The sequence below is a fragment of the Danio rerio genome, chromosome 13 (assembly GCF_052040795.2).
Source record: "Danio rerio strain M-AB ecotype USA chromosome 13, GRCz13ab, whole genome shotgun sequence".
NCBI lineage: Eukaryota > Metazoa > Chordata > Actinopteri > Cypriniformes > Danionidae > Danio > Danio rerio.
Genome location: NC_141033.1, coordinates 4,275,875 through 4,292,292, shown reverse-complemented (window position 1 = coordinate 4,292,292; position 16,418 = coordinate 4,275,875). Strand labels below are relative to the sequence as shown.

Sequence of the window (16,418 nt, the reverse complement as noted above, 5' to 3'; positions counted from 1 at the left end):
TTGATAGAGGCGAATCATATCAGTATCAGTAGCTGCTTTTTATGCATCTTTAATGTATCATATTTGTAGACATAATAAAGGCATGTTCAAAGCTAGCAATTACAAACCTGCAATATGAATCACTTGGAGAAATACGTAGAATTGAAGACTGTTATTAATTACTGGAAAAAAATGATGTCCCCTCCCTTGCACAAAGCACTTTTGACTTTTTATTGTTAAAACATTTTTCTAATTATAGAAAATTAATGTTTATGAAATGTTGTAAACGAGATCTGTTTGCATAGCCAGAGAAGTTAATATGGCAATAAACTCAAAACTCTCTCTTTCCCTTTTTTAGAATAACTGTGGTTTCATTGAGCGGGAGGATTTGAAGAAATTTTCTTTTGTTTTCGATGCCTTTATTGGAAATCGAACTCTCTTGGTGCCTGGGGTTAAAGTGCATTTCACAGTAGTGAGAAACTTGGTAAGTATGTACAGTGGGGGAAATAAGTGTTCAACACATCACCATTCTTCTCAAAAAAACATATTTCCAAAGGTGCCGTTGACTTTAAATTTTCATCAGATGTTGGTAACAGCCAAAAAAATCTATATAAGAAAACAAATGTAATTTACAAATAAAGTTATGTGTAATCCAATGAAAAGACACAGGGAAGAAGTATTGAACACATGAAGAGAGGTGTAGAAATGCAGTGAAAGCCCAGACAGCAGCTGAAATCTCTCAGTAGTTCTTGAGCAACCCTCTGCCCTTCCTCAGTGTAAATGAATATCAGCTTCTTCAGTTCAACGTCTACGTCTATCTAGCAGATGATGAAGATGAAACCGGGTGGACATTTCAGCAAGACAATGATCAAAAACACAGCCAAGAAAACTCTCTAATGCTTTCAGAGAAAGAAAATCAAGCTGTAGAATGGCCCAACCAATCACCTGACTCTAATCCAATAGAAAATACAAATTAAAGATCAGATTTATTAGATGAGACCCTTCAGAACTATCAAGATTTTTACTCTCTGTTGAGGTCTGTGAAAAACTCACATCTGAGCAATGCATGTGACTTCGTTCTCCATATGAGAGGCGTCTAAGCTGCAACCAGCAATGAAGCCATTTATATAAAGTATTAAATACGTTACAGTAGTTCAGGGTTTTTTACGTGTGTTGTTACATTGTTATTACACATAATTTATATTACTCATAATAATAATATAAAAAATAGTAATAAAAAAATTTATTTTTATGTTTGTATTATTTGGGTTTTTACCAAAATCTGGTTCAATTTCATGTCAACAGTTCCTTTAGAAATATTATTCCCAGAAAAAAAAAAACATGCCACGTTGAATACTTTTCCCCTCACTGTATGTTGTTCATGTGATAGGAGTTGTGTATGCATTGTGAGTTTATTCAATGAAGCTTTTAAGATGTTGGAAATGTTTGTGTGCTGTAACTCCTTGTGATATCAGGGCAAAGACTGTGCAGTTGACGTGAAAGTGGCACCAGGAGGAACTGATGACATTGACAGTACGGTGTATGAAGGCGTCGTTATCACCTCGCTTTATGATGTGAGTAAAAGCCCCAGTAGTACTTTTATCATAAAATAAATGTGAAAACCTTATCCATCCATCCAAGTTTATACAGAAGAGATGATGCCAACCATTAAGGACTTCAAGGCCAACACCTACACATGAATACACAAATTATCTTCAGTAAACATGTACATATATGCTATAAAACTGCATGTTGGTTAAATATGTTTATATATAATAACTAATATTTGATTGTAACTTTAGCTTAATTTGATAGTAATTAGGGTTGGGCGATGTTGACCACTTTGGCATCGTACAATGTCTAATGTGAAACATCGCGATGGAGGATGGCATCGTCGTTGTAGGCTGGGGTGGTTGTTGTTAAATATCAATTAATTCATAACGAATTAATTAATTGTAGCTTACCGTTTTCACTACCTGACCCACATGCTCTTTGTTTTACCCATAACCAAACCATAAATAAAGTTACACATAAATAACCACCTGTCAATCACTTTATTTCCGCAGGACTCAGGCATGAATAGGCGGAGATCTGTGTTGTTATAATGGCTTTTTCCCACAGCTGGTGAAGGAGACGAGAGTTTGTTTGTAGTTCACTGTAATTTGTATTGTGATTGATGATAACTTCCATAAATTATTATTATTATGAGAAAATAATAACAAGTTAAGATGCTAGGGCTTGACCGTTTTTGTCGCATATGCGCCCAAAATTTTATCAATGCGACCTTAAAATATATTTGGAAGCATTTGTGCGAGTGCATACATTTTCACTGTTTTTACGGCAAAATCCTCACCATGTGCTCGGATTTAGGAGACATTTATGTAGAATGCATCTTCGCACCTAAAAACGCCAAACGCAGCGCTTGGAAACAGATTAAACTGTTGTTGTGTGAACTTGCTGAAGTAAAAAAAGCCTGCAGTACTTGCCCCGCCTTTGTGCTCTTCTTATGGGTCCACTGCTTTAGAACTGAACGCGAATGGATTGGTTAATATCAGCTGTCAATCACTCAGTCAATGCATTCTACCTTCAGATGACAGGAGTTACCACCGCGGAAATGTGAAGCGCTGAGGATGAGAGAATGAAAGCAACACTGACAGATTTACCTACAGTTACTAATAATGGCACATCTTATTAGTGATCATGTTAATCCACTATTTACACTTTTCCAAGAGTGAATAAAATACTTCCAGTGGCTTCAAGTCCGCTATGAAAATGAGTAAAGCCATTCACTGTAAAGTCTGTGGGACGGGGTTTGCAGGTAACAACGTTTCCCACTGAATCTACACATTTTAAGCACGGGTACTGTATAATTCTTTATGTAATCCTCACGATGCTGTCAGCTATGCATGCGGCAGCTTTATGTGAAGTTTAGCACAGCTCATGAAAAGACCATTATTTCTATTAAGATGACATGCAAATAATAAGTTATATATCAATATAAATGTGGAACGAGACGATGGATCGATATGCCGGCTCAGCATCGTGAAGTTTGTCGGCATTGTCTATCGGCCCAACGCTAATAGTAATGCAATAATGTGCACCTTTTGCAAAGCTGCTTTAAAACTATAATTATCGTAAAAAGCGCTATACAAATACACTTGAATTGAATTGAATTATGGAATTGGCAATTTTGGAAAATGTTTAACTTTAAATCCCAGACATGTAACAAAACTATTTTCATTTAACGACTATTTGGCTTTAAGAAACCAAAAAAGTCCCCCCAAAAAAGGATAACTGTAGTCAATTTCAACTGTTTTTATAGATCAAACTGTGTTGGCTGAAAGAGCATAACATGCTATCATACAGAGGAAAAAAATATTTATTCACTTAATTCTGAGAACAATAGAAACATTAAATCTCCTTCTATGTGTATTTAAAGGAAGGTGCCAAGGAGACTAATCTGGGATGCATCAGGACTATCATCTCAACAGATCCCATTAAACTGCCCTACAGTAAAGCGGACACCAATTTAACCCTGCTGCTGTATGATCGCGTAGAGTTCCAGTTGCTGACCAATGTTATCACCAAGGAGCAAAGAGCCACAAACATCAAACCAAAAATACCAGACACTTTTCAGCTCACCAAAGAAGTCAGGGAGATGGTAAGATTCACATCATATAACACATTGTTTTGGTTGAGTCTGTGAAATTGAAGGACTGTTGGTGCTTTTTCTTAAGGTATGAGGTTTGACCTTAGTGCTGCATTTGACACAGTAGACCAAGCCATCTTATTGGCCTGCTTAGACCATTGTGTAGTGATTAAAAGAAGTACCCTGGATTGCTTTAAATCCTTTCTGTCCAATCGCAGTTTTACAGTCACTATTGGAGAACATTCATCTGAGGCAGCACATTTGTCATGTGGTGTTCCCCAGGGATCTATTTTAGGCTCAAACATGACACTCAAATCTACCTACCTTTAAAACCAAGTTCAAGTGGGATAGAGACTCTTATGCTATGCTTGTCGGATGTAAAACCCTGGTTGTCTTTGAACTTTCTAGATTTCAATGAGAGTAAGACTGAAATAATTTTGTTCGGCCTGTCAAACTCTTGCAGAGCACCCATAGTTAATCTTGAAAAATTAAGTTTTTCTGTGAAACCTTAGGTAAAAAATCTGGGTGTTATTCTGGATGATGGCTTGAGCTTTGACAAACAGATAAACGCAGTGGTCAAATCCTGTTATTTTCAGCTTCGGCGTTTAAAGGTTCAGGACACCCTGGAGAACTTTTTTTTTTTAATATTAACAGATTTGTGTGTGTTGAGCATCAGTTAAGACAATGTTAGCACCTGTCAGCTTTAATTGTGGGGAAAACTGGATAATTTTGAGCTTTTGTCTGCTAATTTCAGCTTCCGGGTTTAAAATAATTTTTGGGGCGGGATCAAAATCGGCGACGTAGCGCAGTACTGCAAGTGCAATGATGACGCGTCGGTTTCTCATTATTATTCATAGCGGAGTTTTCCTATCCTATGAGAAGAGCCGGCTGCTTAATTATTTATGAGAGCACGTGCTTTCCGAAGGCAGACCTGCCAGTTTCAAGCAAGCTGTGAGAGAGACACAGACAAACGGCACGTAGCCGTTCATGAAGGCTCGTATGTGTTTGTTTATATGATTCACGGGGTTTGTTGCATGTTTTTTCCCCGCGATCCTGTCAGGGCCGATCATACAGCAAAGCTGTGTGCTGCAAGCATTTTTGTCGGGAGAGCAGCATGAGAATTGAAGAATGGCGGACGTTGACTTTTATTAGGAGTTCGTTCACATTCAGACACATCGCCGTGCTGCTGTGTTTGCCTAAATCCTCTATATTACCAGCAGGGCTATTGGTTAAAATAGACAGGTCAGGAGACCTGCTGCACTGAGTCTGCATTCAAGATCTATAATTTAGACACGGGGATTGAGGGAGAATCCTCATAGTGTTTACATGAACACACTTATCTTTATAATGATATAAATTGTGGTTATGTGTATATGAAATTACGAATAACAAATGTAGCAGGGCATTAAATTACTGTTTATTTCTTTGCATTTTAACTTTGTGAACTATAAACTCATGCGTCTCACGGTTTGTGTCTCAGTTTGTGAGCTAACTGACAACAACAGTTGTTCGCTCCCCTTCTCCCCTGCTGGCCACGCCCACTCCTGCCTGATGCTCGCGGAGCTCCACGCCCATTAATTATGCATCTTTTGAAAAAATTCTGAAGTAGACTTTAACCGAAAGTGGGGGGTGTCATGGCCCTTTAAAAACAGTCAAATCGATTCTATCTAGAAAATAATCCATGCTATTACCACCACTAGATTGAACTATTGTAACTCATTATACTTTGGGATTAGTCAGAAATCTTTATCCCCTTTACAATTTCTGCTGCAAGGCTTTTAACAGGTACCAAGACACATGACCACATTTTTACCAGTCTTGCGCTCTTTGCACTGGCTGTCTGTGCACTATCGAGTCACTTTTAAAATTCTTCTCCTGGTTTTTAAATCTCTAGATGGCCTGGCACCTTCCTATCTGTCAGACATGTTAATTGAGCATCCGCCTGGTCGATCAGTCTCTTCGGTCATCTCTGAGATTGTTATGCATCTCTAAGTCGAGGCTGAAATGCAGAGGTGACCGTGCCTACGCAGTAGCTGGTCGTAGGTTGTGGAATGCTCTGCCCCTCTGTATTACATCTGTTTCATCCCTGCCTGGTCTTCTGAGAAAAGTTTGCTTAGGCGAATGGAGTCAACCGGAGATAGTGGGAACTACAATTCCCATCAGCCCAGGCATGGCCATCATCCTTTGCGGTCTGTTGTTGCTACTGATCTAGTACTGCGGAAATGGAGGGTACTGCTAGTAGCGGGGAAGAAAAGAGCTGGAAATAATCGAACCTAAACCAGGATTTAAATCGGATGTGCATTTCAGTTTGTCTCTAAAAAAAACGTACAAGAAAGGAGAAAAGGTGACAGACAAAGAAAAAAACAGTATGCAGGACAGACTTTGGGGAAATACAGGTCGTGGAATACGACTAAGGGCCTACTCGCACTATGCCATCCGTACCGTGCCCAGGCCCGTTTCCCGGATCGTTTGAGAAGTGTGAGTGATCTTAATCAAGCTCAAGCACGGTTCACTTGGCCGGCCCTGGCCCGGTTGGAAGAGGTGTGCCTGAGCACGGTTCACTTGGGCTTTGTGGTACGCTTGTGTGTGAGTGCAAAACACGCCAAAGCCCGAAACTGAAAGCGAGACGTGACTTTTAAGGCACTGTTTCATATGGATTTATTAATCATTCTTACTGTCCAGTGAACGCAAACTGCCGTAGTTCATTAAAGACGCAAACCCCTCACTGCACGACAGCTGCGCGCCTTCAGCAGACCTCCTCATTCCTGCAGCACGAGAGCTTTATGATTGTTTATGAGCGCCAAAAGTGGCGGATCTGTTCGGCGAAATATCTGACTGCGTGTCCCCGCATCTCTAAGGACTGTTTGGCGAAATATTTGACGGCATATCAAACGACTGAAACAATATAACTAGAGAAATCTCCACTGTGCTGCTGAGTGAGAGAGCGCTTCTCACTGAACAGCGCAGCAGCGATGACGAAAGCGTGCCGAAGCCCGTTTGTGGTGTGAGCGCGGGCCGTCGGTGGAGACGGGAGGGGCTACAAGCGTGTTTGGCCCGGTTCTAGGCAACTGTACCTTGTGTGAGTACGGCCTAACAGTCAAGGGGACAGCAGAACACAGCACACTGCTCAGATTGATGCAGACATTGACTTGTACTGCTAAGAGACCTCTATCTCACTCATGGCTTGTCCTCTCAAGTGGTGGAAAGACGATGCGCGTTACGCACTGCTGTCAACCTTGGCCAAGTCTCTCTGTTCCAAAAACCTCAGTTCCAAATAAGAGGGTTTTTATCTGTTGCATGGGACATTGTAAATGCCCAGAGATCCCAGCTTTTACCAGATTATGTCCATATGGTAATTTACCTTAAAAAAAAAAAAAACAGTCTAGAATAAGTGAGTGTGTGAGTGAATTAGGGGAGTGTTCTCAAATACTCATTCAGCACATGGTCCAGCTGCAATAACCGTGCTGCTGTTTTTATTTTTTTTTTGAGTTTTTAACAATACACTCATGACACTCATTCATTTTGACAAAAGTACCTAAGTTTCGTTTGTTTAAAGCTTTGCCGGTTAAACATTGACAGCCAATGCATATAAATACATAATGAGGGATGATAATGGGTTTTTATGAATTATTTAAGGGTTTTACACAGACAAACTTAATGCTTAGTTCTGGAAATATGTTTATTATTTTCTCCCTAGGGTGTGATCATGAGCAAGACTGATGGAAACCTGACCATCATGACAGAGAAACACGATAACCTGGCAGCCTCTGCTGCTGACAGTTTAACAGATGAGGAGCTGAATGTCATGGATGAAGTGGAGCTCACTGTTTTTATTGTAAGTAACATTATTCAGGGTTTCTGTGGCTCTTAAAGTCTTTTTCCTTGTTTGGAAATCAGAGCAGCAATTTTAATATGATCATGGGCTGAATTTTAATCGGTAGTTTCATTGTGTGTTTCATTTCGTACACTCGTAAGACTTGGAAATGACAGTACACAATCTTTTGCGAAATGAGATGCTGAGATCTTCTTGATGCTTATATGACCTTTATAAATTTAAATGGAAACAAGCGGGTGAGGTAGTTAAAACGGTAGGCTACAAGTAATTAATTCACCGCCTCCTACAATGACGATGCTATCATCCATCGCGATGTTTTACATTAGACATCGTACAATGCCAAATTGGTCAACATCGCCCAACACTAGTTTTTAAAGTACAAATGAAACCAAAACTAAGCATATTATTTTGTTAGCGCACATTGCTCGTTTTGTGGTGAACAGTTCATCTGTGCATGTCATTAAGAAAAAAAATAATTGTTTGCCCTTTTCAGGTTACAGTCTGAGGTATTGGGCGTGGCTAACATACTTAACCACGCCCCTCCAGCTGTCAGTTATGACAACAAACAGAAATGATGAGGAGGAGGAGGAGTCTGTTAGGTTGTAATAACTCTCTCCAAACCCTTTTCAAAATGCCTACTTTACTGCATCCAATTTACTTGCTGTTGAAAAAACAACTGTTTTCCCACTGTTTTCTTATTTATTATTCAGTTTCTCTAGGAACTGCATCTTAATACGAAATAAAAACAATTGTAATTTTCAGTGCGTGTGGACTTTAAGATACTGCTGTATTTATTCCCTCTTTAATCAATTCAATTTCTTTAGTTGGTTTAATGTTGTTTTTTATTATCTTTTATAAATTCTGCAGAAGCACTGATTACTATTGTAAGATTTCCCCTATATTAGGCACCAGATTCAGCAAAGTTCAGCAGGTCGACCCGGAGACATGAGAAGAGACCAAACTGTAGTTAAAATGGTTTATTCTGCAAGCCTGATGATAAGGATGAGCAGGGACATATATACATAGTGGGCTGACCTTTAAAAGTTATACAGAAGAAGGAAGACACTCTTAATATGGGCATGTTATACAAACAGAATAAAGAAGAAATGTATATATAGCGGGGACTTTCCAGTATGGGAACTGTCTGCAAGACCGAAACCAGACGTTGACCTTCAGACCTCCGATGCACACACACACACAAAAAACCACAGACACTTCTGCTTCTCATGCAAGCACACTTAAAAGAGGACAAAGTGTTCTCTCAGTCCCCTCTTTTAGGCCAAAGGCCTAACGCAAAGGGATTCTATCATATCGTTGACCCATCATACTGTCCATGGTGGCATAAACACGATTCATCAAACATTTGTAAAAGAAAAGGGCCACAGCAACAAATAAGGAAAATAATACATACAGGAATTATCATAGTGAGAAAAGGAGTCACCCAGCCGAACAGACCCATCATCCAACTCAAGTTGTGTCGGGAACAAAATCTGAAGTCATGGCAATTTTTAACCCTTGGAGAGTAGACATAGCAGTACTCATTTACATACCCCCCCCCCCCCCCCCCCCCGGGATGCTGTTAAGAGATCTAGAGCCATTCTATTTTGCAAAACCATGGTACGTAGATTACCCAGCTCCTTATTCTGGGCCTCATTAATTATTTTTGAGGCATTCAGAAATAGGCCCATGCGATAGTCCAGGGTCTCAATTCTTAGTAGAGCTTTTCCCACACCTATTTGCGGAAATAGAGCCAATACCATTTTGTTACCAGTGGTCCATAAATTGAAATCCTCGGGCACGTCAGTACCCCATGCAGAGTCATGGGGCTTCATTTCAGGGACACTGCGTTTAACTCTTTGCTGCGCTGACAGGACCTGGGCTGTCACAATAAAAGTGTGATCAGTCACATGCACAGGGGCACACTGCCCCGTCCAGTTGGCCGGTAATGACATGTAGGCGTTTTTTCCACACAATCACCACCCACCCTGGACCACATAAGTGCCATTTGAGGGTCCTGAGATGTCGACTGGGGCCCCCTCTCCCGAGGAGGCAATTTGTTGACAGTTAACAGTGCTTCCCATGAAATGAGAGCCCATGGTCTGGTTATAACACACAGGGTGTGTAATAGAGTGGTTAATAAAAACCTTGTGGCTAATAGGTGAGGGTTTAGCATGGCCAAATTTTACCCAAAATAGAGCATCACATGTACCATTTCTAATGCCAATCCGGTATGGATCGTAGTCATCGACAATTATATATGGATTCTGGTACCCTGATCCTGCAAAACTGGCAAAACATTTAGCAGCCGTTTTATTCATGGGTTTAGCATAAAGAGGGGTTTGCTTGGCTGAATGAGGCATAACAGAACATACATAACAACCAGATACATTATATGACCTAGCTAAAACTCATTTACATATTGATACCACATATTATTTCAATTGGATTGTCAGCCCCATCCTCTGCCCATCCAAATTCATGATCATGTGTCCAGTGTTTCAGCCTGGCTGCATTAGCTTGAGCAACAAGAAAGAGAAACGGTCCCAATGTCCATAGCCACTTCATGCTTATCCTTCTAGTAGTTATGCTGCGTGGAGGTGCTAGCTGATGTGGGGGCCCCCAAAGTATCTGTAAAACAAAGAGAGTCTGCAGACAGATTATCATAGTACAAAACTTATACATTTTTATTATTCAATAGGTGCTCGTTTTATCCTGGTTGCATGGATCCACTGTGGAGAAGAGGAGGTTAAAACGGCGGTTCTGGTTACAGCCACGACATCCGTCGGGGGGCCAAATTTGGGGTCCCCCAGTTCTGTGCTCATTTTATTGAACTGTCTAATCATTACTCTGTCACCAACCTTAAATGGGGTGTGTTGGGTCTACCGGCATCGGGGCTGAACCAGAATGTATATTAGTCCAGTATGCATGCAATGTTGTTAGTAGCTGTTGTGCACATTCACTCATATGAATATCCAAAGAACCGTCACCCAGTGTGGTACCCCTTTGCCTCCATGGTGAGGGAAAGGGTCGTCCCATCACAGTCTCATAAGGAGACAGACCGTGAAGACTTTTGTGAGGAGACATCCTCATGTCTGCTAAAACGAGAGGTAGCAAGGCGAGCCAATTTGAGTGCCCTGCATGTTGCATAGCCTTTCTTAATTTGTCCTTGATGGTCCTATTAGTTCGTTCTATTATGCCAGATGATTGTGGATGATAGGGAATATGTAGCTGCCAATTAATTTGGAGTTCTTTAGCTAGATTTTGTATTACTTTCGCAGTAAATGAGGTTCCCTTATCTGAGTCTATGGCACATGGTATACCATATCTTGGAATGATTTCTCTTGTCAAACATCTGACAACTATATTAGCATCTTCTTTACTGCATGGGAAGGCTTCAACCCATTTTGAAAATTTGTCCACAAAAACCAGTAAATATTTATTGAGACCCCTCTTTGGCAGGTGTGTGAAATCTACCTGCCATTCCTGAAAAGGTGTTTCAGGAAGGGGCAATTGTTGATGTTTAGCTTGAGGTTTAGTGATATTATTTTGAGCGCATATCAGACATCTATCTAAGGTGTTATTAACATGGTGCTGTAAATTATTGATGCATAAAAAGGAACTCATTGTGTCTATTAACTCATTGTGTCTATTAACTCATTGTGTCTATTAACTCATTGTGTCTATTACCCCTCTTCGGCCGCGGTGTGTAACACCGTGAAACTCGCGGACGAGAAAAGGTGCACAGGATGATGGCAGGCATAAACGGCCTTTGCCATCTAGCATTATTCCATTAGGATCAGTCGTGGCGTCACATTCAGACCAGTAAGTATGGTACTAAGTATTTAGTAAGCTGCTGTTTTAGATGTATTAGGAGCTCCTCCTGATCATCTTTCCACGCGAGGCGTGTTTTTATACGAGTACGTGTCTTTTTATCATCTGTTTCTTCCTTAACAGTTTCTGTTTGTACTATATCAAGCTTGGGATCAAGAGCAGGTATTTTTGTTGTTATTTCTTCATTGTCATAGGACGAACCCATTTTGGTTTAAAGGATAAATCGATAATCTGCCCCAATTAGTTGGCAGTGACGCGAGCTGCGCAACAGCATGTCTACAAATTGCAGTGGTTTGTCCACTTCTGGTAAAAGAGATATGAGATCCTTCAGAACAGAGGGTGAGGGCGGAATTATCTCTATCCCTCGTGGTTTAGCAACCCATACAGCAGCCACATTAGAAGCTGAAGTAGTGCCCTCCGTGCTGTCGGAGTGGTCTGGTTTAGTTTTAATCATTTCTGTCAGAGACGGATAAATAGAAGGCACTGTAGGACTGTAGGAGGAACACTGACAGAGCATGAAATAGATTGCGAAGGCCCCGTATAAGGGGGTGGTGACGTCATGGTGGTTTTAGCAGCTGCAAGAGAGCCTCTCTTATCTGCCGTAAGGGCAGTATTACTTCTGCTTTTAGGTTTGGGGACAGATTTCAAAACAGTTTTGGGTGTAAAAATGCCCCTATTTTTTTTTTTTTTTTTTTTTTTATCCCTCCATATAGAACTCATTTTATACCATGTGTCATATCCATTCATATTGGTCATTACATTCTGGATCCCCATATCAATTTGTAAGCTAACTGAAGGAAACCTGGGTCAAATGTTCCTTCCCTAGGAAAGTCTCTCCATTTGAGATTGTCCCTCTGTCCACCCAGCTAAATTGGACAGCCAGGGTTCAGTGTAAAATCCCCACCCACATCTATCCATCCATTGCTTTGGACTCTCACTGGGTTCTGGTTTTGGATATCCTTGTCCCATATTGCTGAAGCTGGTGCGTAATACTTATTTACTAAAATTTATTAAATCCCCTGATTTGTGGAACCCAAATTTAATCGGGTACAACAACACAAATCCTTCTGTGCAATTTACTGTTTAAAGTAAACTTGACAGGATAACCAGTGTCGAATTAAGAAATTTTCCTGATTTGTGGAACCCAAATTTAATCGGGTACGACAACACAAATCCTTCTGGGCAATTTACTGTGGAAAGTAAACTTGCCAGGATACTCTGTGCTCTAGAACACAGACCTCTCAACTCAATTGTAACTAAAATCTTACGATTTCCTGAGATACACCGGAGCAGGCAGTGTGAATAAAAATTCTCTTACCTGATCAGATGTATCCCGGACGAGCCCCCAAGTCTGTAAGATTTCCCCTATATTAGGCACCAGATTCAGCAAAGTTCAGCAGGTCGACCCGGAGACATGAGAAGAGACCAAACTGTAGTTAGAATGGTTTATTCTGCAAGCCTGATGATAAGGATGAGCAGGGACATATATACATAGTGGGCTGACCTTTAAAAGTTATACAGAAGAAGGAAGACACTCTTAATATGGGCATGTTATACAAACAGAATAAAGAAGAAATGTATATATAGCGGGGACTTTCCAGTATGGGAACTGTCTGCAAGACCGAAACCAGACGTTGACCTTCAGACCTCCGATGCACACACACACACAAAAAACCACAGACACTTCTGCTTCTCATGCAAGCACACTTAAAAGAGGACAAAATGTTCTCTCAACTATTATACAATTTATTTTTGGCATGTTGTGAGTTGTTTGGGCTGCTTCTTAATTTGTGTATTATTTGTGTTGAAGGTGGATGACACAAAGAAGGCTATCCGGCTCAAAAAGCTTCCTGATGGCTCTGTGACCTTCAATCAGCAAGCAAAAGGGAATGACAAGGTATTGTAGACTAATAAAAGGACTTCATTTTTTATGGCTGTCCAGTTGTGGAAAACGCTAAACTGTTCATGTTTACAGTGGAAGCCTGTGACCACCGAGGCAAACTGCAACATAAGCAGTGAGAAATATGAGGGAACGGTCATCAGAATCGCCTCAAAGGAAAGCTCAACTCTAGATAAAGAGGTAAGCTTTTATATTCCCACAGGCTGAATAGTGTTTCACTAAACAAAAAGATGAAAAAACTAATTAAATGTTTGAATAGGGTATTTATTATGCTGAGCGTTTTAAAAAATCCACAAATGCATAAAGAAACAACTTTTTGTTATCTTGTTTTGAGTAAATAATAAAGTTTTGTGAAATTTTTAAAAGCTCTCTATGTTGAATTGAAAATGCTCATGGAATATCATGGTTTTTAAAGGTCTAATCCAGACATTGAAAGTCATGGAAATTGTATATATTTTTGATCCAGGTCATAGAATGTCAAGGGTTTTATTTTATTGCATTTTTTTTTTCTATTTTACTTTTCATTTATGAAAATGCATTTGTGTGTGCGTGCGTGTGTGTGTATGTGTGTATGAAGAGTTCAGATGCAAAAGCCTCTAAACAACACTTTCGCCAAAAATGAGATAATGACATTGAGTGAATGGTTTAGGCACGTAGTACACCATCAACAAATAGATTTGCTTCAAATTATCTAAAGTGCAGTGTCAGCACATTCACAAATAACAGTTTGCTTGCAAAAGCCGCTATATCCCGAGAACCAATCAGAAGGTGAGAACTGAATCATATGTTTTCAATGTAGCAGCGCACTGATACTCCAGCTTTTATAAGGAGACTGTTTTATTCTGATTTTGATTTTAAATTATGGAGTTTGATGAACTGGATGAGCCTGTCCGACTGTCAGTGAATGGCAAATGTAAATAACCCGTACCTCAAAACTCTGTGCATTATCAGAAAAAGAAAACACAATGTGCAGTCGGAAGTGTAACATGCATACATAGCGTTTGTTTGCGCAGCGGCGCTACTTTGAGTTTGATTTACTCTACATTAAATGGCAACTGCGTTTCACGAAAGACAAGAATTTATATGCATTTTATCCCACGTGAATGCTATGAGGATAAACACGGGACTAAGACATTAAGTATGGTGAGAATGAATGAATGACAGCTTCTAAAATTGTCTGAGAGACATACCCTTTTACCCAGTAGGCCTACATTGTGTTTTATTTGCTAATTTCAGCTATTTTTAACAGATAAATATAATGTATAAAACTGTACGCTATTTATATTACTTCATATTTAGTGATGCATTTAAAGACTTAACGTTCGTGCACACAGAATACTTTTCGGGACACTATGTTTAATGGTGATCAAAAGCACACCAGTGCTCAAAACAGCAGATGTAAAAACACACACACTTGTTTTTTTTTTTTTTTTTTTTATTCTTAGCATAGTCATTGGTTCACGTTTGTACCAAAAAAAATGTGTATTCTTGCTTGAAGCTGCTAGTGTCTATGTCCTGTTGCAAAATGTAATGAAATGTACTACGAAACTGTAATAGTTTGACCAAGGGGGTGCACTTCAATAATGCGGCTGAAATAGCAATACACCGTGTCTTAATTCCATTTCTGTTTAGTTCAATTTTGACTTTTATCAGATTAAGGGAATAAAAAATATTGCTGTTTACATAGTTGACTCTTAATCAGAGTATTGTCTTAATCGGAGTATTGGTGTACATGCACAGTCTCATTGTTTTTTGCAATGATCATGGCACTTAAAAAGAAAAAATATAGATTTTTACTTTTATTTTCTTTTGAGCAGATGGACTGTCAATTGCCCACTTTGGGTCTTCTGGTCACTACATTAGAAGAAGGCACGGAGAAAAGGTTATCTTTTAAGTTGGGAGATGTGATGTCGAAAGCCACGATGATGAACGGAGACAAGGTCCAGTTCAACATTTGCTCCAACAGTGTAACCAATGAGGAGTGCGCCGTCAATGTGGAGATCCTGCCGGAAACCTTTCTGTCAGACACAGAGGAGCAACGAAAGATAGTGAGTGTCTTTATCTGTTTCATCCATGGTGATTTGTCCAGTTAACAAATGGTGTCAGGTGTGCATTCAGATACAGCAGGAAAAATAATATATTGTAGTATTAAGCACGTCACCATTTTTGTCAGAAAACATGTCTAAAGGTGCTGTTGACTTTTGATTTAGATTTTTTTTTACCAGGGCAGGGTGATAAAATAGTATCTGTATTTTTTTATAATACACATTGGTCGATAACAATCATTTGCAAAACATGTTAGTTATAATGTTATTAGGTGGTATTATGAGGCACAAGAATTAAATTTTTGCTAGTAGAAGTCGCATTTTCTGACTAATAACAAAGCCGGAGGTTGAAGATGCTATATAGGAGAGTCAATAAACTACACAAGGATGCAGTGGTGGTTGAAGAGGGCTCGTTTGATGGGATTGAGATGCACACAACTGTAGTTTAAACGAATGCAAATAATATTTTTATTATTATTTATAACTTTTTTTTGAGAGAATAGCACAGACACTGGAGACTGCAATATAAAAAAAGCTATTTTTATACTGCAAACGCTGTGATTATGCTTTGGTCACATGACATTGTTGAATTGTTGAGATCTGGTCATAATGATCAATTCTATAATGCATGCATCAGGGATCTGGATAATAATGAAATTGCCTTTAAAGTTGCCAATGTGTTCACCTTTCAATTGCACTTTGGTTTTTGAATGGCATTATTTATAGGTGCTTTATGTAAGTTTTTGACTCTTCTAAAGCATAAAAATACCATAATATGTTTGCAGATATTTAAGAAACATGCTTAGTGAACATTCTTGTTTATCTGAAAAACAATGCTGAAGTCAGATGTTCTGCTTTGAAAATTTGCATTTCATTCTGGAACATCTGTGGTTATTAATTAGCAAATAATATAAATATTACAAATGTAAACATTAGTTGAGCAGGTAACCTTGTAACCCTGTCTCCTAACAACACGCTACTTGACTTGTGATGAGCAATTTGGCTGTTTGCACCAGACGAAACACGACAGAAATTAAAATGCAGCCATTCAGAAGCACTTAATAGTGCACTCACTGCACTCCAACGTAATGGTAAGGTTAATAATCTAATACATATTAAACCTCTTTAACATTATTAAATGTAGATGCTGAATCACTGATATGTGTTGGCTTGCACTGA

The 16,418-nt window shown here is 39.4% G+C and overlaps 1 protein-coding gene across 2 annotated transcripts in view; it reads left to right on the top strand.

Moving 5' to 3' along the window:
• si:dkeyp-121d4.3 overlaps window positions 1-16,418 on the top strand; it is a 35,841-nt gene that overhangs the window by 6,963 nt on the left and 12,460 nt on the right. For both annotated transcript variants that reach the window (XM_087278780.1, XM_087278779.1), the window contains exons 5-11: window positions 338-463; window positions 1,455-1,553; window positions 3,419-3,640; window positions 7,326-7,463; window positions 13,105-13,191; window positions 13,270-13,374; window positions 15,012-15,242. In XM_087278780.1, coding sequence (XP_087134906.1) covers window positions 338-463; window positions 1,455-1,553; window positions 3,419-3,640; window positions 7,326-7,463; window positions 13,105-13,191; window positions 13,270-13,374; window positions 15,012-15,242 — 1,008 coding nt within the window. The remainder of the gene's footprint in view (window positions 1-337; window positions 464-1,454; window positions 1,554-3,418; window positions 3,641-7,325; window positions 7,464-13,104; window positions 13,192-13,269; window positions 13,375-15,011; window positions 15,243-16,418) is intronic.